The 25,330-nt window shown below is 35.8% G+C and overlaps 1 protein-coding gene across 4 annotated transcripts in view; it reads right to left on the bottom strand.

Annotated features, from left to right (window-relative positions):
• The window catches only part of LOC127957250 (rhotekin), a 64,119-nt gene extending 42,668 nt beyond the window's left edge, over window positions 1–21,451 (bottom strand). The window contains exons 1-2 of one of the 4 annotated variants that reach the window (XM_052555701.1): window positions 21,219–21,446; window positions 21,052–21,144 (exon numbers count right to left, since the gene is read on the bottom strand). In XM_052555701.1, coding sequence (XP_052411661.1) covers window positions 21,052–21,105 — 54 coding nt within the window. In that variant the 5' untranslated portion in view covers window positions 21,106–21,144; window positions 21,219–21,446. Of the gene's footprint in view, window positions 1–3,863; window positions 5,762–21,051 lie in introns of those variants that run through there. The other 3 variants (XM_052555703.1, XM_052555699.1, XM_052555700.1) reach the window with 3 other exon arrangements.
• Between the last annotated feature and the right edge of the window lie 3,879 nt (window positions 21,452–25,330).

Genomic DNA, 25,330 nt, shown 5'->3' with positions numbered 1-25,330 from the left:
TGTTTATTTAACCAATATGATCATACAATCATACACTGCCGTTCAAAGGTTTGGGTCTTACGCTCACCAATGCCGTGTTTATTTGATCAAAAATATAGTAAAAATAGTAATATTGTAGAATATCATTACAGTTTCAATAATGCAATTTTCTATTTCAGTATAATATAATTATTAATATAAAATGTAATTGATTCCTGTGATAGAAAAGGCAAATTTTCAGCAGCCATTTCTCCAGCCTTCAATGTTACATGGTCCTTCAGAAATCATATTAATATGCTGATATGATGCTCAAGTAACATCTCTTATTATTATGAGTGTTGAAAAACGTTGTGCTGCTTAATATTTTTATGGAAACCAATACTTTGTTCATCATTTTAGCATTTATTTTAAAAAGGAATCTTGAAATATTACAAAAAATGTTTTAATTCATCATAGAATTAATGTTTTCTTGCACTAAAATGTCCAATACAGCTTTTGAGGGAGAGGCATTAAATGTGACATCGCTCTCTTTTCTGACTGATGCAATTCATTTCTCTCTATTTCCCCTCATGTATCAAGTTGTAGAAAATTAGTAGATTGAACACAAAAATAATATTTGCTATGGTCTCCCATGTATCTCTATAGACGTTTACAATTCCAGAAATGTGAAAAGGGTCCATAATGATAATATTGGTTGTGCCAGTGTTACTGCTGTGGGACTAGTCTGGATGCTCAAACAAACAGACAAATGATTTCATAGTGCTACAGAGGCACAGTGTTACACTATTCAGGGAAATCAGCCTACAAATGTCTTATTTATAACTGTCTCTGCTTATTAAGGTGGATAGAGTATTTTTAACATCGAAAAAAAATATATAGTGTACCATCAGCAAGCTAAATATAGAGAAAGTGACCAAATAACCCATCAGCCCTCAGGCAGGGACTGGAGAGCAAAAGCAAACCAAAACATGAAGCACTACCTGAGGGAGCAATCACTCCTCACAAAGGCACTTCCATATCTACAGCATTCTACTGTCTGTGCGGTCAGGCAGTGAGGGTCACGCAGAGATGACATCATACCAGCCAATCACGCTCATTAAGCTCAGCTATTTCCTGTTCCCATCACCCATCACTACAAGCAGGCTGTGAATCACAGCTTTGCAGCAACAAAAGGTTGTGAGTGACAACACCAGGAAAGTGTTCTTCTGGTTTTCAGGAGAGACAGAGACATTGTAAAAGGAAGGACACAGAGAGGAATGTTCATGAAGTGCCAAGAATGTGGCTGCCTTGATTCTGAAATGGACTTGTTAAAACTTGAAAAGACTGACTGCATCCGCTAGCGCTAACAGTAGTCCCCAATCATTCAGAAAACCACAGGTTCCTGTCTCAGCAGCACTGGAGAATATATAAACCCCTTGTGCAAACGCTGGCTAAGCAAAATCATTTACCATTTTGTGCTGTCAGACAGCCCAGAAAGATTTTACTTAAATGAATCTTTAAAACAACAAAGGAGACCACAACCTCGTACTGTCATCCCTATAGTTTTTCTTTTTCAATATCTTGTGCTGTCAACATCTATTACTGCCCTCGTCCCATCTGTAACCAGTTTGTTAATCAATTGTAAGCTATACACAATTTGTGTATATGATTAATTAAACATTATATATGATTATATATAAATATATATATCATCATGTGTGTGTGTGTGCGTGCGTGCATGTATGCATGTGTATACACACACACACACACACACATATATATATATATATATATATATATATATATATATATATATATATATATATATATATATATATATATATATATATATATATATATACACACACACATATGGATAAAACATGCAATTACCGGTATTGTGTTTTCATGATCAATGATTTCTGTCACCAAGACACGTTCTCCAACCTTAATTTAGAAGGAGTCCAAATTCTACTAGGCTTGCAGTGAACACGATCTTGCTAGATCATACAAAGAGTTTATTTTTCACATGAAGATCACATGGATGATTCAATTTAAATATCCAGGCTCTTTAAAATTGACACAGGCTTGAAGCTAATTGACTTCTGCGAACTCAAGACTGCCAACTTTGAGATTCATGACCATGAATTATTAAATGCTCCAGGAATTTATGAAGATGTCCTTCAGCTCAAAGAAGGCGCCTCCATGTCCTTTCATTAACACATGCTACAAATTTCGAGTCACATTGCAGGAATACTGAGCACATAATCGGGCTACTTGGTGAGGAGAACAGGGACAATGAAGGAGTGAGGTGTGATCTCAGCATGGGTTAGGAGAAGAGCACAGTTTGGTCACCCACACCACACCAAACCCCAGAGCTCGGGGGCTGAGGCAGTGTTCAGTATTTACTGACCGTTGCTAACACACAACAGCTGCAGGACAAAAAAGATGCCTACTTTGTTTCATAACCAAAGGAGATTTAGAAAAAAAAAGTATGGCATTTGATACATACTTTGATATTTATCGTAGTTTATCATGTGCCACCTGCTTTTTCTAGCAGTATTAAATTAAAAACTGACACCATGATCCATCTCCTTAGTAAATCAGGATGAAGGGTATGTGCCATAAAACTCTAATGTCTTGAAGCAAGAAAGGGGCTTTGTTTCCACACTTATGGTAGACTGACTTGCAAATTAGTAGTTTATTCACACCAATAATATCACCAAGTATTAGGGCTGCATGATTATGACAAAAAATCATAACTGTTGATTATTCCCTTGATATTCTAATTGCAATTATTAATTACGATTATCACAATTTACTTTGAATGATGTTTATGCATGCATTGTTTGATGCAACTGCATGCTATATTTTATATGAAAATAAACATGATGAAAACACTCTAACTGACAAACTTTGTGCTTTTCTATAGTGTTGAGCCTCAAATAAAAATAAAAAACTATACATTGGATTGGTTTTTTAAATTATATTTTAAAAAAAAAGTTAAAATATGAATGGTATTATAATGTTATACTAAAACTAAAATTAAAATAATGGGGAAAAAACCTTAAGATAACATGCAGAAAGGGAAAAAAAGCATCTTAAGCACGCGAAATAACATGAGGGGAGTTTGAACGATTAATTGCCGCTTTGAACGATAACGTTACTGTGGCATCCATAATTGTAATGGCGATTAGAAATGTGCTTAATTGTGCAGCCCTACCAAGTATGCAATTGTTTCCAAAGATAAGGCTAGCCAAATGAAGTCCATGTGGAGTTAGTTTGCAAAAGAGCTTAAATTACATTGTATTTATCTAACTGGTGCTAATGAGGGTAGGCACAGAGTACCAAATAAATCTCAAGACTTAAGTCAAACCAGTCCAACAACACACATTGATAGAATGAGACTTTGTCTTGTGTGGCTGCAGCTGCAGATCAGGACCACTGGAGAAATGGCTTCTCTGTATTAAGCATTTACTGACGAGAGAAACACACCAAACTGACACAAAAAAATCAAAGACATTGAACATCAACATCATTGTAAAAGCAGCTGTATAATGTACAAGCACTCTCACAGAGTTTAGACGCAACCTAACCACACTGGAGAACTGGCAGAGCAAGACAACTTTAGAGATCCCTCACACCTCGTTACAAAATGCATTCATTTGATCATCACCTGCAGGTTTTTAAAACTTAACTTTAGGCCAAACTCAGATGTTTAGTTATGCAAAGCATTTATTTTAAGACACAGTTTGTATAATTTTGTATTTTATTATCATTGGATTGTTTAACTAAAAAGACTGATACAATAATTTCAGAACTAGCCTTCTTCAGATGTACAAAAGCATTTTAAAGTAATTCAAGAGAGGCAAAAATATCAAGTCAGGTTATGAGAATACATTTACCTTTAGACTCAGGGCAATCTGACGAATGTATATCATATTGAGATCCTCCAAAATACGAAGTTTCTCCTCCATGTCTGCGAGTCTCTCTATGGGCATCATTCAAGACAAGAGGGATATCGGCTCCCGATTTAAAGTTCAGACTCCCACTGCTCTTCAAACCGTCAATCTGTCTTGAGGGCTGAGAAACATTTTGGGAAGAAGTAACCTAGTATATAAATCATTCGATCCAGACTTGCAAACGCATCCAAATTCAGTCCACGGCTTCTCCGAGAAAATCAGTTTTCACATCTCAGACCAGTTCCATGTGTCCGGAAACAACAGTTCAGCCGGACTCGCGCGCGTGACAGCAAATATAACTGAAGACAACAAAAAAGAAAGGCAGAGGAGTAAACCACTGTTTTCCCAAACTCCTCTGCGCGTCCGCGCGTCTATCTCTCTTCACAACAATAGCCAGTGAATCCAGTCGCTTAAATGAACCCTCTCCACTGTATGAAAAGCAAAACGACTTTCCTAACACCCTCAAATCTTGTTCGCGTTATCCCGTTTGTATAACTAGTCATTCACACGCAGTTTACTTCTTTGAGTCCATCTGTACTGATGTGAGTGTGTCTGTGTGCTCTTAGTAGGACTTTCCCACAAAAGGGCATCACACAGTGCGCGTGGACTGACTGTAGTGCCTTCATTCACCATTCAGCTCACAGCACACTACACTACAGCACAACTACCAGCGACACGAACTACACGCCCCTCTTAAACAAGTGAACAATTGAACATCAATTCTTGCAATCGCAAAAGCACTTTTCTCACATAAGACAGGATGGGGATTTGTGATTCAATACACCCGCACCATTCCATTTAGATTAATAATGTGTATTATGTAAAACGTATCAAGCTAATTAAATGTTAAAATTCTCTAATTATAATTCAACTAAATACTTTAATCGGAAGCTAGCCTACTGTAACAAGCTGCTCACAAGCGGAAGCAAGTTTTCGTAATTTATCGCTCAAAAGGGTTCAAGACTGTATAAAAACGCAACTTTTGAAGTTCTTTAAAAAGAAGACAACAGAAAGGTATGATTTTCCTTCATTTTAATTTCAAGACATTCCCTGACATAGCCTAATTTGTGAGGAATGTGTGACTGTGAGGGATTGAGGTAGTAGAGCTGAGCCGCCGACTTCGCAAACACCAAACAAAAACACGTATTGAGAGTCCAAAAGCATTATTACTGCTCGATGAAGCCTGTTGGAAAAAATACCTTTGTATTAATTCATACAACATGCATATTCATGCATATCAACACAAATGTTTGTTCCTTGAATGAATCAGATTTTGAACGAATTGAGTGAGCCAGTGATTTAACAGTCCATTCAGATGTACTCACTTGTTTCGTTTATAATTGAATCAGCCGTTTTGAACGAATCGTTTGATTTGAATGATTCAATAAATCTTTTATTAAAACATGGACTTGCTGCCACCAACTGGCGGTTTTATTGTCATCATTATTTATCCACGACGGGCCCTGATCAGTCATGGTGCCAGGCAGCATTACAGCACAAAAACATATTTAGCAAATTATTGACCAAAATTGACCAAATTTTTCATTAAAACCTTTTTAAAAATTACAAAAATGTTGTAATCATCATATAAAATTAGCTACAGGAACGGTAACATTGCATGGTTAACTTCAGTCAATGTATGTTTATTTATTATTTTATGTTTAATATGTATTTAATGGAAAATGGCAAATATCACACAAATCAAATGACCTCCTAAAGGTTGACAATCAAGACTTTCAAAAGCTTAAATCAGTTAAAAAATCTGAATTTAAAGCATATAAAGCATTTGAGCAGTTCAATACATTTTTGACCCCCATGACTATTTAGAACATCATATTGGATCTGTTACAACACAATCAATATAATACCCTGGTATTTATGTTTTTTTTTTTTTTTTTTTATAATTATTTGCCCAATTGTCTTGAATATTTTTTTCATATATATTATTTTAAATGGCTGTAACATTTCTGTAATTCTGAGTGGTTTCTTTTTCTTGTCTTTTTTTTAATTGTTATTCTTGTTGGTTCTCCTTTTTTTTCTACTGTTTCAGGAATAGAGTCTTCATACTGAATATAAGAACATTAACTATAGAAAACAAAGAGTCCATCTGTCCTCTCTATGAGAACAGTGCTTTGTCTAAGTAACTGCAGTCTGCCTAATACTTTCCACATAATGATGACATCCAGCTTCATAAATCCAAGACAATTTGTCATCTTGATTGCCAAGCAGTGTTGTATCGACCATTTCACCTGTCAGGTAATACATTTATTGGACTAGACACATTTTATTTTCTACAGAGAATCACTATACTGAAATATATATTTCATAAAGTGGCTTATGCATGTTAGCAGGGTATCAATCTTTAATATATGCTCAATTATTTAAAATGCCACCGTTCAATTTCAGAGTACTCAAAAGATTTCTCTCTCTGCAGCGAGTAGTAAAATCAATGAATCAGAGCAAACAGAACTTGCATTTATAGACTTTTTGTGGTCTACATGAGAATTACAAGAATTTCATTATCTTTCTCATATTCTTTCTCTTTGGATCTTTGTAAACTTTAAAGGGAAAGTACTTTTTATTTAGTGATATTCTATAAATGTTATCTAATAGCCTTTCCGACTATAAAATAAACATATCACAGAAAGAAAGTGGTCTGTAGTGGCAACATGATTAAAGCAGAACATGAAGACCATCAAAATATGCTTCCTAAGCTACACCTATCAATATTCATCAGATGGGTTTCTACTGGCAATTAAGAATATCAGACAATTTTAATAATAATAAGTCACACAATAATGGATCATGCATATTCAAATGATCTATGATGCACCATAACTTACAAATCTTCTCACTACATAGTCTGTTTTGGCTGATACATGGACACGCAATGGGAAACACAGAGACGTGATTCATTATTTTGCTTAAGTCTTGGGAGACAGAAAGAAAAAACAGACAGCAAAATGTGGGCTCCAAGGGAGTGGTACTCAATGTTTGTGAAAACAAGGTAGACACAGGGGGCTTGACTTTGTGAAACTCAATCTACCATATGTGCAGGAACATTTTTGCATTCTTCTTTTAAGGACTGTAGAATTGTGTACATAGAAAAGTAGGGAACTAAATGACTCGAAATGTGTTATGTGTAACAAGTGCTCTCCTAACTACAGTAATTGGTAAAGATCTACTCTCTCATCTAACACACTAATTTGATTTGACCTACTGGTTAAACCATGGAAAACATCAATTACTCAGAGAGAAAAGGAGAAATTTACTAACCAGTTTAACATTCAAGCAAACAGTCGCTGGTCTTTATGGAACATGTATATGTGGGGCAGTCGTGGCCTAATGGATATAGAGTCGGACTTGTAACCCGAAGGTCATGGGTTCGAATCTCAGGTCCAACAGGAATTGTCGGCGACAGGAACTGCTGTGCATGTGCACTTGGATGGGTTAAATGCAGAGCATGGGTCACCATAATTGGCTACACGTCACACAAAAAAAAGTCTGTCCCGTAAGAACAAAGTATTATTCCTAACTAACAAGGGCTATGGGATGCAAAATGAGTGCACATCTGAACACAATGATCACAACAATAAGGCTAGAAAACCAAACAAAACTGGATGTCAACCTTGAGGGCAATCAACAATTCAAAACCACTTTAACAGAAGTGTGTGAAAAGTGGTCTCTGCACTCACTTACGTTGCTCACACTTACATTGAGCTATTATACAGTGATAATGAGATAAAGCCACAACAGAATAATGTCTAGAAGATGTTTCCATGAAAAGAAGCAAATACAAAGTGTTTGATGACATTTACGTTAGTATGAATGAAAGTTTTTGGACTTTTGACAAGTGGTTTGTGTAACAGCCATCATCCCTGTTTTTCTCCAGTTATGCTGCGAATACTAATCCTTCAGATTTTTGCTTTGCCAATTGAGTTACATAACAGGACATTCACATGTTTTAAGTCATGATCTATAAACCCATTATTACAAAAAAGATGCGAGGTGGAAAGGAATCTCTCACAGTTCTTTGTTCCTCATTGGATGTAATGAAGCACATGGGGATGGGGAAGCACATTTCCCTTTCCCAATCAAGAATAACAGAACAGAAACGGCTTCTTGTTTGTGTGGCCGGTGTGATAAATCAAGAGTTCCTTAGGTGGCAAGCAGGAGGAATTTGACTGCATGGGTGGAGTAAGGAAATACCATACTCAAGTATACCACAACACTTCAGGTTTGCTTTACACTTCAATCTAAAGAAAGGAAGTATTGTGACAGGACGAAAAGGTTCTTAAAACAACACATAGCTATATTTATGTTTTAATTGTGCTGACTTATTTTCTGCAACACCTCTCTAAGCTCAGTGAGTTTTTACACCTTTTAAAAGATAAGTGAAAAAGACACCAGCTAATTCAAAGTGTAGCGTGTGTTGTGTTTTTAATTCATTTGGGTTGAAGTTCAATCGGGGCACATCTGTGAAACAGAGGGAAGGGCAAGGCCTCTAACAAAGGCTGCTAACCACTACAAAGTGCCTCAGCTGGTACACAGCCCCATCACAAACACACAGTATACAGAAAGAAGAGGCCCAGGCACTCTAAACACACACACACACACACACACACACACACAGATTTTAGAAGAATAATGGTGTCGATTTAATTAGATGCTATTAAACTAATTAAACAGACTAGTTCAGAAACATACACACATTTATCTGCTTTTGACTGATTTTACCTTTCCTGTGTCCTTGCATTCTCTCATACAGACCTCTACTGTACTTTATTTATTTACTCTACTAGATGTAAATGTCATAGTATGCGGTTAGATCAAGGGCCAGCAGATGGCTTAACCCACACACATTGAAACTTCAAGGACAAGTTTATGAAAATTTGTTTAATAAAATTAGCAAATTCTGTCCTATCATGCTAAATGTCTTTAGGCAAGACTATACACAACACACCACAACCTTTCATACACGGTTCCGTTTATACAGATCTAATCCCCAGTACCAAGTCACAAAAAGAAGTTGAAGTTCCTACATTTCTTATAAAAACAACAACAACAACAACAAAAAAATGATAAAAAAAAACTAACAAAGCTTAAGAAATCTAAAGCCAAAAAAAGCTTAGCAAAACAAAAGACAAACAAAAGCAAATCAGCATATTGGAGTCACTGCTTGATTGTCACTACAACTGATTCTAAAACAAGTGTTCATGTGGCTCAAGTGGTAGAGCGTTGCATTAGCAGTGCAAGATTGTGGGTTTGATTCCCAGGGAGCACATGTTAAGTAAAAAATGTTAGCCTGAATGCACTGTAAGTTGCTTTGGATAAAAGCGTCTGCTAAATGCGTAAATTAAATTTAATTTTAAAACCCAGCTTTCTATAAAAGTTTAGGTCCTTTGGGATCCCCTGAACTTCCTGTCTGGTGTGAGCCTGCTTGCCAGTGTCACCGTGCTAACATGCTCCACATGTCCACTGGCAGTGAGTTTCTCTAAAGCTCATCAGTTCCCTGGAGAGGTTTCATTTCTAAAGTCAGCTGCAGCCGGTGTGATCTGGCCACCGTCCCAGGACCCCTCCACTGCCTACAAATCAACCCTTTCTCTCTCATACAAACACACACACAACATAAATCAATAATATTCCACATGCTATACAGAAAACTCATTAAATACTTTTTAAAAATATTTTGATTCACTGACTCAATTTAAACCACTTTCATGTATTAATTAACATTTATTTATTGCACTGAGAGATTTTCAATTACACCACACGCATTAACATCAACTGGAAAAAAACCAAGAGGGCTTGTAACACTATTCATTAGTCCCCATTAGAATGATTAAATTACAGCATGTCAAAGAGAAGAATAAATGTAAGCCATTGACTTTTAATGTCCTCAAAAAGATCAACGTCTCCCCCTACTGGGCAATTCTCAAAACATTATTCAGCAGACCCGCTAAACTCCCAATGTAAATACAGCAACACGTAATATGTCTAAGCTTCATTGCCCAGTGCATAAGCTAACCAAATCAGCAACAAACCACAGCAATAAAAGGACAAATAAAGCCATATAAGGCCAGGCCAGAATGGCAAACAGGGCGCCAGTGTTTTTATGTTCCTGTTTTGTTAAGGTTTTCTTTCCAGTGAGGGAAAAAGCAGCTGTCCAGGAGAGAAAAGTTACAGACACATGACAGATGCATGTGGAAACATCATTCTAAACTAAGAACAGTACAGTTTTGAAACAGTGGCAAACAACCAATACTCATGAGAATAGAAGGTAAGAAACTGTATTGTAATGGCATGTACTCTAGTTCAATCTAAACACCGGTAAAGGCAAAGCAGTTTGCAGGTTTTCGGTTTCTCATCAATCATCAAGCCCTAGAGGTTTAGAGATACATAACCTTGGTTTAATAGTCTAGTAGTCAGATTACTAACACTGACGCAGAAAGAAACAGACCATCCAAGATGAGTCGACTGGATGAGTAAAGTATATTCACACTTTGGACGGTTCATTACGTAATTCAACTTCCTCTGACATCATCACAAAGACTCCCACACAAACGTGAATAATAAGGGAACACCATGTCTTTCTGAAACAATTAACTGAACAGCAAGCTAAATTGATCTAACGGCACTGAGATGCAATTGTTCTGGCACAGCATCATCTTATCATCAGAGTAAATGTAGTGCTCTTAAGAGAGCATTGCGCAGCCCACGAGAGGGAGTTCTCAAAATACACCAAGAAGTGTGTTAATGACATGGATAAAAATACTCTAAAGATAACAATGGGATTAAGGAAAATCTATTTATTTTTCCAAAGTCACTTTTTACAAGAAGCGGTTGAGTTTCTTCCTATTATGGCCCATGCCATGCTTTCATATGTTGGATTTTTGATCACTGATAATAATAAGAAATGTTTGAGCACCAAATCAGTATATAAGAATGATTTGGGATCATGAAGGATCATGTGACACTGGAATGACTGCAGTTCAGCTTTACCATCACACAAATTTATTATGTTTTAAAATATATATTAAAACAAATATGTTATTTTAAACTGTAATAATCTTTCACAATGTTACTATTTTTATTCTATTGTTAGCAAATACATGCGGCCTTATTGAACATGAGCGGCTTCTTTCAAACACATAGAAGTAAATGGTAAATATAAACAAGCAATCTAACTGAATTAAAAACAAACATTAGCACCATTCTTCTAACTAGGTACACTTTTACGTTCCTCCCAAAAACATCTTTTAAACTATGCCCAAAACAAGAGAAGAAAAGTGTATTATTGATAATTTTTCATGTCACGTAAATACCTCCATATTTACATTTATTCGCAAAGATGTTTTATCCAAAGTAACCTACAAATCAGTAAAAAGACAAGCAAAGTATTTGTGTGTGCCACAGAGTGTCCCCCTCACAGAGATGTGACAGTGGTCTACAAATACAGCACTGGTGCACAACACTAGTTAATAAATGTTAACAAATACCAGACATTCTTAAAGTGTGGCCACACACACCGACCCCCTGCTGAATCTGCTTTAATGTGATTAGGCTGGGAATAAATTAAGATTAACTCTCACTATCACAGTCTAGTCTAGAAATGACCCTGGTCAACGGCAGCGGCGGATTGAAGGCAGATTACCTGAGAGAGAGGTCGAAAAAACAATGTTACAAAACATAAGACATTTTAATCTTGTCATTGTGGAATAAAAATACTCAAACACTGGCTTAGGAGTACAGACAGCATTACAGCAGCACAGATCAGATCAGAGCAGGGAATATGAGGATCAATGCTAGTTTTAGCCACTGAGGGCATTGTCAGAAGTTCACGGGTGTCAGTTTGGTGTCTGAAGACATGTTAGCACATTATTGACAAGAGGTGTTCGTTCATATAACGTCTCCGTGTTACACAGCAGCCTCGCAAGTGTTTCGCACAGATGTCTGTGTGTAGTGTTGTTTCCGAACGTTGCTCTGTGGCAACACTATTACGCATACAGGTATGTAATGATTTGGATCACATCCAGAAATGACGCACAGAAGCGTGTCTGTGTGAGACAGCTGTGGGCTTCGTCTCTTTTAGAGCACAAGCCTGTGTGTGAACAATCCCATGTTTACAGCAGCACATAGTGGGACCGAGTTACACAGACGAATGGAAGATTCCATCAAGTCCACTGGGTAAAACACAACCAGATGCACAAACTGTTTACAATTTTACTGTTTACTAGGATCATTTCCCACATTCGCAGACCCGTGAACACTCGCCAATGTTTGGGAGTAATCAAATAAAAGTAGCGACAGTAAAAAAAAAAGTTTTTCCAGTAAAAGGTTACATCTTCCAACAAAATGCAGCATCACTGTTTTTGTGTCAGGGAATAATCAACTCACTGTCTGTCCCCTTGCTCTCTCATACAAAATCTTTGTGACTCATATTTCAATGTGAACCATCCGAAAAGTGATTCACTAAATTGACAATCAGACTTCCTATAGTGTTACCATTGAAAAGTAATTCAATTAGAAGTAATACCAGTGTCACATAATGCTTCAGAAATCATTCTATGATGATTTGCTGCTCAAGAAACCTTTTTTTTTATCATCATTGACACAACAGTTGTGCTGATACATAATTGTGGAAATTGTCAATTGTTTTAAGATTCTTTGAAGAACAATGTTCTAAAGCACAGCATTCATTTGTAACATTATAAATGTCTTGATTGAGGTTTTTGATCAATTTAATGCTGTTAAAATGATTTACTGATTCATATATAGCACCTGGTAAATCAATTCAGTTTTAAAACGGTTCATGAAGAAAAACATTTGACCACTTCAATTTCTAATTGTGGCATATACATCTAAATGCATACATAAATACATTTTATGTGAAAAACTGGGTTGTTTCTAGTTTTATAAGTCGAATTAGAGAAATGTTGTAGTTTAAACAGATACTCCACCCCGAAATGAAAAATTTGTCATTAATCACCCCCATCTCATTCCAATCCTGTAAAAGCTGTAAATGCCGCTACGGTGATGTGGATAAACACAGAGGAGATAAATTGTTGAATAAAGTCATTATTTTTGTTTTCTTCACATACATAAAGTATTCTCGTAGCTTCATGTTACGGTTGAATCACTGATGGCAGATGGAGTATTCTGATGACATCTTTCATACTTTTCTGTACCTTGACAGTGCAATTTAATTGGCAGTCAAGGGGACAGTCACAAGGCTCCCGGTTTACATCCAAAATATCTTAAATTGTGTTCCAAAGACGAACAAAGCTTTTATGGGTTTGAAACGACAAATTTACATTTTGGGGTGGAGTATCGCTTTAATGCTGTTGTTTTCTTGTGCCAGATGAATGGAAAATAAAATTACATTTAAAAAGACTCTATTTTATATAGTTTTATTTTAGTTGAAAAAAGTTCCAAATTAAGACCTTTTCCAAAGTTTAGCTCGGCTTTTCTGCAGCAGAACTACTACACAAAGTTTCAAAGCAGCTTCCCCAACTCTAAAACTTCCACACACTTGAACATTTAAGAGGATGCTGTTTATGAAAAACCATCCACTTTAAAGATGTACCTCTCAAACAAACACAAGCAACTACAACTATTGTAATCACAGCTGTTGTTGAGAACTGTGTGTGGGCATGCTATTGCTAAAGACTCTGAGTGTGAGTCACGTACTTTTTTCTACACAGACAGGTATGCATGAATGAAATGAATCCCCTTAAGCTGAAGCCAGTTGATTTAGAAACAGTTAATGACGTTAACAAAAGTCAGAGCCTCTACTTTGTCTCATCCCTCTCAATCTGAAAGATTTTCCTTCAAGCTACAAGACAAACACTCAACCTCCTGAAAAAAAAAATACAAGGTTAAGGATTCTGGAATGCCTGAGTAGTTTAGATAATGAAACCAGGTCTTTAAGCAGGGAAATTAACCCTTCAATTTAAACCGAAAAAAAAAAAAACCTGTAGTGGCAAGAAGCTGCTGAAGTAAAAACCAACATACAGGAATGATTTCAACATGCACATTTAACTGTGTGTTTGGGAAAGGATGACAGAGTTTCATTATTAATGTTAACAAATATTATAACTTTCCAAATTGATTAACAGAACATTATTGTGTGCACATTCAGATAGTTACACGTCTTGGAACTTTAGCACAGATCACTAGTGTGATTAAATGACTGGGAGAAATAATAATGCTTTCAATGAAGATGTGTCTAGCCTCTTGATTTACTCTAGGTCATGCTTGAGCATTAAATTACCAGCCTGATTTGAGGTAAAGACCTAACAGTTATCAAACCATTGTTCTCTTATTGCTGCTTTGGAACAATATGTATTGTGAAAACCACTATACAAACTAAACTAAACACACACAACAGAAAGCAATAAAATATCCCCCTAAGAAGAGGAGAGAGAGGTGGAGAACACACATTTTGAGAGATGAAATCTCCGACATTGATGGTCATGATGCAAGCCGGGAGATACTGTACTAGCAACCTGCCTTCAACTGTCTAACAAGGACAAAAAGTCCAACTGTATGAATAGTGTCCATGTCAGCTGTGCACAAGTGAGATAAGATAAGAGTGGCCTGAACATCTTGATGTCCTTGAGCACAAGATCCTGGGTTGAGTCCTGAACTATTTGACATCCTGCTGCTGTGAACATCCGAACCCTCATTCATTTTTAGGACGAAAACATGCCAATACTGAAGGGTGTTATCAGCAAAGTCAATGTCAGAAAAAATACTGTGCCTGTTTCTAATGGCCACAGTGTGTAGAAAGTATTTGGTTACTACTGTACACATGCCATTTATAAAGAACTGCAACACAGTGTATTCTGTCACCTGTTCATATGGTATTTTGTTATAAATAGAAATATTCATTACACTTTATTTTAAGGTGTCCTTGTTACAGTAGTTAAGCACTAAGTAATTCTAATTAACAACATCTACTTACTGTAGGATTTAGATTAGGGTTTGTTTTAGGGTAGAGTCCATGCAACAATGCATCATTTACATTACAGTCATTTTTATTAAATAGCTGTCACTCGTTTAATCTGCCGAATTATGCATCTTTGTCATGTGACTCTACATATACAGTATATGCATGCGAATGTATGCAAACCATGTAAACTACTAAAAAAATAGCCATGACTTAGAAAATATAACAAATGTGAAAAAAACTATTAATATATTGATATAATGTATTCTGTTGAATGGTTTATATTATATGCATATAAAGCAAAATACGCCTAAGAATGGGATTGCCTTTTCTTTTTTTTTCTTTTACTCTGGAATGTATTGTATGCCTTGTTTCTAACACTCCTCTTTATGGTCTCTACCATTTCTTGCACTACACAATTACAGGATGTTGTTCTCATTAATAGAGGTTTTTTTGCCAACATGCTTCTTGGGTTCTTGGTTTGGTTCCAAAAAAACAATACTGAGCAAAACAAACAAAAGGAGATTAAAAAAAAAAAAAAGAAAAAAAAAAAAAAAAGACAAAATCACTGAAAATGAAAAAAAGCTGAAACTCAAACATCCACTCTCTTTTATAGACAGAATTCAAAAACAGCTCAATACACCTCCTCTCAGCCCTCAAGGTTCAAGAGTGCCTGGCATACTAACTAAAAAGAGCGAGGCTCCGATGACATCAGAGCGTGGACGATTATCCTCCTCTCCGGTTCCTCTTAACAGGGCTTTTTGCCAGGGACCAAGAGAACCCTTCGTTTAAATCTAAAAGCATGTGCTCCTGTCTGGGCCCCAGTGTTGAAAGATTCCCCATTGTTCTCTGGGGCCTGGTGGTTCTGCTAACATGCTGGAGGGGAAGTTTTAGCATTTCTTCAAGTTCTCAGCCTCTCTCTAGCTTACACGAAAAAGGCACCATATGAGTGCAATGTGTGACTTTACAAGACCTTGGGAAGGCCAAATATATGAGTGGAATTACTTTAAAACCTTCAGCTACAGGTGAAAGTGAATCATTTGTATTCTGTAATGCAGTGGTTTTCAAACCCTGGGTCATGACCCTCAGGTGGGTCGCCAGAATGATTTAATGAAAATTGATATGTATGTATGTAACAAAAGTCAAGATTCAGGGAAGAAACGTAACTTTAAATAAACATAATGAAATGAAAATAAGTGGCAGAATCTAATGTACATTTGTGTTTGCAATCTGTTTTTGCAGTGTTGAACACTGTCACGACTAACACTATTATGAACAATGTGTAGATGCAATGTAAAAAAGAGATTAACCCATAAGAACCTGTGGTGACGTGGGTGTCACAAACACTGGTGATTATCTGGAAAGGTCTTTTTAAAGCATTATCCCTTACTTTCAACCCAGGAAGTCCCTAAGTGACATTTAAGGAACATCCAGGTTCAGTCATGTGACAATCTGTGCATTTTTGTTGCCATGGTAACATTTCCAAAATGGTGGCCTGCCTGGTGTGCACATGTTGCAGTGTCAGCAATTTTTAAAAACGCTTGTTTTTATTACTAAAGGTATGTTTCAACTCATGCAACAATTCTAATGTTTTAATAACATATCCTAGATTACACTTGACCTGATTTTAGAACATGTCTTGTACAAATTGATATAAAACAAGTTATGAAAATGCTGTGGTGACATATGTGTCACATCGGGCTGTTAACCTTAAATCAGTAGGTGGAATTTTGATGTGACATATGTGTCACATTAAGAAAAATGGTAATGAGCTGCTCAAATAATTTAGATGATTCAATCATTTTAGTGTTATATATATTCTGCTGCTCAATTAAAAGCATATTTTAACATATGTCAACAAAATAAATGTAAAATTAATAACATTGTTAAATGAAATGTATTTTAGAATTTTTAACTAAACCTGTAACTAAAAACTTTTTTGTAGTGAGAATAACATTAATAGATTCAGGAAACATCTTGATCTTCAGAATGTACTGAAGATCAAGATGTTTCCTGAATCTATTCATGTAACTACATCTAACTACAAAAAAGATAAAATAACCTTAAAATAGTACCAACATATGATATCAACATATGTTATACCTGTTTTATACCATATGCTGCATACCTGTTTTAGTTACAAAAAAATTCTAAAATACATTTCATTAACAATGTTATTAATTTTACATTTATTTTGTTTACATATGTTAAAATATGCTTTTATGTTATTGCACTACATGCATGTTCTTCATGTTTACCTCCAGTGTGAGGTAGTTATTTATTTTTATTCAGTTTGCACATTTTCGAGTTGTGAAAAAATAACCTAAAAATGTATTTCTGGTTAAACCGTATACCTGAAAAGGTCCAATTTTGCAATGTTATTGCACTACATGCATGTTCAACATGTTGACCTCCAGTGTGAGGTAGTTATTTATTTTTATTCAGTTTGCACATTTTCGAGTTGTGAAAAAATATTCTAAAACTTTATTTCTGGTTAAACCGTATACCTGGAAAGGTAGAATTTTGATAAGTTACAAAAAAGTTGTTGTAAAATTGAATGGTCACAGTTATGTGGTTCTGAAATATGTGGCAAAGCAAATAAAGTGCAAAAACTGTATTACTTCTGAAAAAGTTTTTTTTATTTATCTTCCCAGAAAAGTTATAATTTTGAAAATGTTGTGGAAAAGAAAATAAATAGAAAAAAATGTTATTTAGCAAGAAAACTGACAAAATTTTATTTTTTTTCAAATGAGAAATAAAAGCCCAATGTGACAAATATGTAACATTAAAAATTTACCATAAACGCCCAATGTCACATATATGTAACATTACAGATCTTTGACAATGAGTGGTTGTATTTAAAAAACAACTGCAGAAACATGTTTTAAGTGGTCCATTTAGTCTGTTTTATATGCCCCATAATTTTCCTATAAGGGGAAATTGGTCCGGGTTCTTATGGGTTAATTGTGTCATGTAGAGAGATTCAATGATTCTAGCAGAATTTTGCAATCAGATTTTTCAGGATTCTGTGATGCAATTTTAATGTGTCCTTGCTGGATGAAAGTGTCTGTTTAATTGAGAAAATAAAAGTTGTACTGACCCTAAACTTCTTAAGGTTGCTGTATTTCTAAAATAAATATTCTTCCTTCCCTACAAGGAAGTGTCAGGGTATATGGTCAAATGCTCAAAGCAAATACACAGGACAGCCCATCAATGTAGAAAACATCACCATAAAAAAAAAATACAGAATCAGTCTGGAAAAAACAGCATGTCAGACTGTGCAAACAAGCAAATTTGCCTGCTGCAGGAAATAGACATAATACATGTCTAAGCAAAGCAATGCTTTAGGTACGAGGTACATTTTTTCTTAGCAGCATCAATACTATTGAGCAATCCTTTTGGAGAATCCAGTACAGAGTGAATTAAGCAGAACTCCGTTAGGAAAGAAGCAGGCGCTGTGGGTGGAAGGGTGTGTCTGGTGGTGTGTAACCTACATCACTTTTAACTTCCTTCAAGGAAATCTATATGTGGCAGAGTCCTCAGCAGGCAAACACTGTGGTTTTAATGGACCATGTTGTAAGCAAACCAAAAGAATGCAAACTAAGCAAATCTAAAAACGACAGTGTGATTTCAATGGCAACTGGCATGACAGAGCATAACCCATATAAAATGTAGCAATTTGCAGCAGTTGCAATTAAAAAAAAAAAAAAGCGCACACTGCACAGCAAAGTTTTACCATCTGGATTAAATAAAGTCATTACTCAAGATCTGTGAGCCAAGTTTTCCATTAATGCTTTTAAGTCTAGAGCCAGCAATATTCCTTCTTTCTACTGCTCGCTAATTGCTTCACCTGAGTCTTCACACACAGCCTGTTTCACACAAAATGGGGCAAGATATTGTAAAGTTCAATCAGGTCACTGCGTGTGCGAGCAAAGGTAAGAAAATCTCATTAAAAAGATTCTCATCAAGCCATATTGATTTCCAATCAGCAGCCTCGATGAAGACATCAAACAGCAGAATACATCTCATCCAGTCTAAAGGGCTTAATATGATGTCAGAGGGGTACTGGGGCGTCTTTATGGCTTTTGATCAAAGCACACAATGACTTGAGGGAAATCACATGCATCTTGAATGAAGGGCTGAATTAGAAAGCACATTTAGTGCCTAAATGATACTGATATGGGCTAGTGGGCAAATCTGATCAGCGATAGAAATATGCAAACTCAGATTACAGCAGTTCAAGAAAAAAAACTTGAATATTGAATGAAAACTTATTTATTGAATGGAAATAAAATACAAATAATTTCATTTAAGGATTAGAGAAGTTTGGGGAGTTTAGGATAAAAATAAATAAATAAATAAATAAAAGTCTTACACTATAAAATAAAGTTTACCATAACTAGCACAATACAGGTACATATTATTCATAAAAATGGCCATGCAGTTTAAATATTTTTTTTTTCTTGGTTTTCCTAGACTTGAATGGTTTTTAAAGGAAATAACAGGTGTTCAGGGAATAAAATATTAAATATCTTGATTTTATATTTGTTTTAGTTTATTTTATTGTTTTTATCATTTTAAGTCATCTTTAGGCCATTCACAAGTTCGCTGAGGTCCTCTGGTGAGAAAACTAGTTGAGAACCATTGCTATAAACAATAACTGAACCAAAAGCTGTGACACAGAGCATGTGATTTTTCCTGTACATTTAGGATACGATATGCACATGATTTAAGATCCCGGAAAGTTGAATATATTGTCACCACAGCAGAATGAAGAATTTAGAGCTGCCACTGGGACTCTACACATCCACCAGGCACACTCGGAACCAACCATGCTTCTTTCCATCTCACCACAGCAGGCTACGTATAAAAATAATTAGGGGTTAGACAGAGTTCTCTTTTAACTCAACCTACTCTGGGATAATCATATACAGATGCCATGAAGCCCTTTCCCCTTAAAAGAATGCAAGGGATTAACTGCAGTGTTTGATAAGATCATGTTTACTTGAGGACAATAACAAATAAGCATGTCAGAAATTATAAGAAAGGAGAAATATATACTGAAACATCTGTGCAAAGCTTTTGGAAATTCAGTCTTTCTGTTTATGTTTGTTTCACACATTAAATAAATAAATAAATAAAACATTTAGACCGATTTTGAAGAAAATGTTGTTTTAATGACTTAAGATGTCAAGTGGTGTAACCATCAAGTATTTAATTCTTATAAAAGATATATCAATTGTTTTAAGTTAACATATTTTCAAGGTAGAAAGCATAGGCAGCGCTGGGCAAGATGTGATTACTTACAAATTGTAGTTCATTACCGATTCCAAATTACATGCCAAAAATGTAAATTCTTAACAATCAATTACATTACACATTTCAGGTAATATATTCAGACTACTCCGATTACGTAATCTAGATTACATGAAATTGTTTCTTACCAAGCACGGAGTTATTTTTTTATTTCTTTATTTTTCTTACTAAATTATTTAATATTATTGCATTCTTATGCCTTTTCGAAATAAATAAATTATATATATATATATATATATATATATATATATATATATAATATAATATATATATATATATATATATATATATATAAAACTTTATTATTTTGAATTAATTTATTTTTTAATTTAACAAACTTGACACTCAGTCTGGATCAAGTCATAGGGGTTCAAAATGTACAAAATAACTTCCTGTATGTTGCATTGCGCAAGACTTATCTGAATTTTTTACTGTACGGTTTTTTGTTGTTGTTGTTGTTTATAGAAAGAACTATAGAAGACTTTGCCAAACTGCTTATGCCAAGATGATTTCAAATTTATTTTTTACACTCCCAGGAGAAGTTACACCACCTAGACACTTTTGACTTAAAGCCTCATAAGCCACCAATCCGGACAATACAAAGCATCACGTCATTCAAGCATTATGTAATTTATTCTGTTTGTATGTTAATCAACAGATTACGTCTTCGTACACTGCATGTCGTATTTCGTATACTATCATCAATAAAAATAAATAAATAAATTGATACAAATTAGAAAAAACCTGATTTGATATAACACCCCAAAATAAATACCATTAATAATGTAAAACAGAGTACACTTAGCAGAGTTCCTAGAGTCCAGCTGAGCCTCTGGACAGAGTGATGACCGGGGCTTCACTTACCTGCGGGGTTTCCATGAAAACACTTTGTCTGAACTTTCCACGGCGGATCTCCATCTCCAGCGCGGAGCCCCGAGCGATAGTCGCTCTCGCTGTCTGATTTCGACAAAACATTTGCGACTTTTAACTTGACCCCTCACTCCCGAAAATCGCTTTTTATTCTCACAGACCTGAGACCAAGCAGCAGTTTGGTTTGGAGACGCTCCACGCTGTCACAGTCACGTTCATGTAAATCAAGTGACCTCTCTCCTCTCTTACAAAACTACAACAGCAGAGCGGATACAGTAACACTACTCTACTGCTCTCACCAGTTTAATCTCGCATCAACAAAGCGTGCGATTGAATTCTCAGAGCAGATGAGCTCGGAGTTACTTTCCGAGATGATGAGCCAAGTCAAACAGCGTCCTCTGTTGGCGGTAGTGATGTCGACTTCTTCATAGTGAACCGGTGGAACAAGTTCACTAAATCGAACTGAATCGATTTAAACGGTTCACGTCTCCAATACGCATTAATCCAAAAAAGACTTAAGCTGTTAACTTTTTTAATGTGACAGACACTCCATCTGAGCTAAAACAAACCAATATCCCAGAGTAATTAATTTGCTCAAACAGTACACTAACTGAACTGCTGTGGAGAGGGAACTGAATGAACCCCGAGCAGAGCCAGATAACGAACGAACACGCCCACTGCTGGAACACGCCCACCGATGCAACCGGTTCTTGACTCGAGAACAAGAACCGGTTGCATCGGGTTTCGGGTCACCAGTACACTGAACCGAAAACCGTTTCTTGAGATGAACCGATGAACTGATGATACTTCGCATGCGTGTAATTTTTCAGGTATTTTGTTAACCATGGGACAGTGTGATAAAATAACTATACTTTCATGATTATGAGGTTTTTAACTGACTAAAGTCGCACTTCTTTTCATTGTTTTGCTGGTCCTGCGATTTATAGTCAGGTACGACTTATTTATCAAATTGAATTTGACATGAACCAAGAGAAACAGCCACGAGAGGGCGCTCTATGCTGCTCAGTGCTCCTCTCGCGGCTGTTTTCTCTTGGTTCTTGGTTCTAAATAAATGGGACTTCTAGTTTTTTTCCTCGTCATGACGTAATTTTGGAATGATGCGACTTATCTAAACTGGGAACTGGATTAAACAGAGTTTGAGTAGAGGCAGTTTGGCAGAGTTTGGTGACCACAGATGTAAAAAAATAAATGTATAGATTGTGTCTGAATTTTACTCAAGTACCTAGGGCAAAACCTTATTTAGTGAAGGCCTGAAAAGATTCCCAATTTGGTAAAATAGCCTACAACAATTTTCAATTGAAAATACGTGGAAGTTTGTTCAAATCTTCATATTTTAAGCTTTAGAACAGCTTTAAATCTTAAGTCAATCTTTGGTATTTCAGCATTTTTTTTTTTTTTCAAACTTTAGGCTACTCTTCTAATTATCCTTTATAATTCTTCATCTTCTTTGCTATAAGGCATACTCTCTCTCTCTCTCTCTCTCTCTCTCTCTCTCTCTCTCTCTCTCTCTCTCTCTCTCTCTCTCTCTCTCTCTCTCTCTCTATATATATATATATATATATATATATATATATATATATATATAAATAATTAAAGGGATAGTTCACCCAAAAATCATAATTATGTCATTGATAACTCACCCTGAGGTCGTTCCAAACCCGTAAGACCTCCATTTATCTTCGGAACACAGTTTAAGATATTTTAGATTTAGTCTGAGAGCTCTCAGTCCCTCCATTGAAACTGTGTGTACAGTATACTGTCCATGTCCAGTTAGAATATTTTGAAGCATCGAAAATACATTTTGGTCCAAAAATAGCCAAAACTACGACTTTATTCAGCCTTGTCTTCTCTTCCGTGTCTGTTGTAAGACAGTTCAAAACAAAGCAGTTTTTGATATCCGGTTTGCGAACGAATCATTCGATGTAACTGGACCTTTTTGAACCAGTTCACCAAATCGAACTGAATCGTTTTAAATGGTTCGCATCTCCAATACGCATTAATCCACAAATGACATAAGCTGTTAACTTCTTTAAGAAAAAGTACATTGATTAAACTGCTGTGAAGAGAGAACTGAAGATAAATGACTCGTTCATGAGTCAAGAACCGGTTGCTGCGGTTTTCAGATCACCAGTAGTTCTTTCGGACAGTTCCATTCAATAAACCAGTTGAAGAAAACGGTTCACCGGTTCTTTTGCGCTCGACGTAATGGCATCATTGGTGATGATTGCCCTTGATTCAAGCCTTCGGTTAACCTGGGCTCATATCAATAGCACAGAATCAGTTCTGAATCAATCACCAAAAGAATCAGTTCGGTTCAGATGCTCTGTGTGTCGGTCTGCTTCACGCTGAATCACACATGCGCAGTATCATCAGCTCCTCGGTTCTCGAATCGGACGCGTCTGACAGAAATGGTTCTTGACTCGTGAAAGAGTCATTATCTGGCTCGGCTCGGTGTTCATCTTCAGTTTTCTCTTCACAGCAGTTCTGTCAGTGTACTGTTTGAGTAAATGAATTACTCCGGGATATTGGTTTGTTTTAACTCAGAGGGAGTGTCAGCCACATTAAAAAGTTAACAGCTTAAGTAATTTGTGGATTAATGCTTATTGGAGACGCGAACCGTTTAAAACGATTCAGTTCAATTTGGTGAACTGGTTCAAAAAGATCCTGTTACATCGAATGATTCGTTCGCGAACCGGATATCACAAACTGCTTTGTTTTGAACTCACTCACAACAGACACAGAAGAGAAGACAATGCTGAATTAAGTCATAGTTTTTGCTATTTTGGACCAAAATGTATTTTCGATGCTTAAAAAATTCTAACTGACCCTCTGATGTAACATGGACTACTTTGATGATGTTTTTCTTGTCTGGACATGGACAGTATACCGTACACACAGTTTCAATGGAGGGACTGAGAGCTCTCGGACTAAATCTAAAATATCTTAAACTGTGTTCCGAAGATGATCGGAGGTCTAACTGGTTTGGAACGACATCAGGGTGAGTTATTAATAATATAATTATGATTTTTGGGTGAACTATCCCTTTAAGTGACAATATCACACCAAATGCTGCCACCTTGTGTTTAACATTAAACATATGTGATCATTTAACTTGAGAGGCCAATGTTTTTAATTTGTATAAATATAAAAAACAAGAAAATCTAATTTCTTAATGTAGTATTATGTTATGGTTTGTCATCAAATATATTGCTACTGTGATCATTTTACATTTTTCAGATGGTGTCCTCAATGGTTTAACAAATAATTACTAATACAACTGAGAGGGGGGAAAAGCATGATAGATCATCTGGCAGGAAAGGGGAAAAAAAGAAGAAGAAAAAAGGAAGTTTGATGGCAGTGAAAGAGATTTTAATAAGGAACATTATTTAAGTGAAAAATTATGGCACAGATGTCAATAGTTCAATATTTATCTTTAGTAAGATGTTGCTTGCACTTTACAAATATCCAGACAAGTAAAACAGAAGCTGGAGAATATCTGGGCAGGTTGAAGGTGAGCTCTCAAATTGCATTTCCATACAGTGCTTTAATTCTCATGTCCTTATGAACTCATGCCATGATCATGTTTTTATTGGCAGGTTGAGAAGAGATACCATGAATAACTTTTTGGAGCATAATGGAAGAAATCTGCTGCATTATATGAAGAAAAATCAGTTTGATGTACTGATGTATATATAGTTTCTCTGTAACAGTATGGACAAACATGAAAATCGATTGCACAGCTATGCTAATCTTTCTGAATTTTCTTTCCTGTTTGTGTCTCAGGTGCTCATGCCAAGGTTACCAGACACTGCACCAGATACAGCTTTGGTCCAGCTTCATATGTGGCAATCCCCAGCTGCAACTTGACAAAAATATTAATCAATTGATAAGGAGATCATCAGTCCTCTAAGATGGATTTCACATGAGGCAAACCATTCAAAACTAAAGCCCATACCAGATATGGCAAGGAGGAAGAGTTTGTTAAATGAGATGCCAACTTACACAATTCCCCCAGTGTTGTATATTCCTTTCACAATACAAAATTTCACCCAATTACAATTTAAATAGGTTGGTTGAAATAATAAAGCCAAAATACTGTGACCTTGAAATCTTTTTTACTTCATCCATATCAATGACATTCAGCAAATTAATGCTAATGAAATCAGAATGAAATGTAATTTTGTAATGCTTGATAAAGATCCCAAAATGATTTGTAATAAAATTAATGTTAATACACACACACACTTTGGAA

This window comes from Carassius gibelio, chromosome B5 (genome assembly GCF_023724105.1).
Source record: "Carassius gibelio isolate Cgi1373 ecotype wild population from Czech Republic chromosome B5, carGib1.2-hapl.c, whole genome shotgun sequence".
Lineage (NCBI taxonomy): Eukaryota > Metazoa > Chordata > Actinopteri > Cypriniformes > Cyprinidae > Carassius > Carassius gibelio.
The sequence above is the reverse complement of the archived record's forward strand: the minus strand, read 5'-3'. Positions and strand labels throughout refer to the sequence as shown.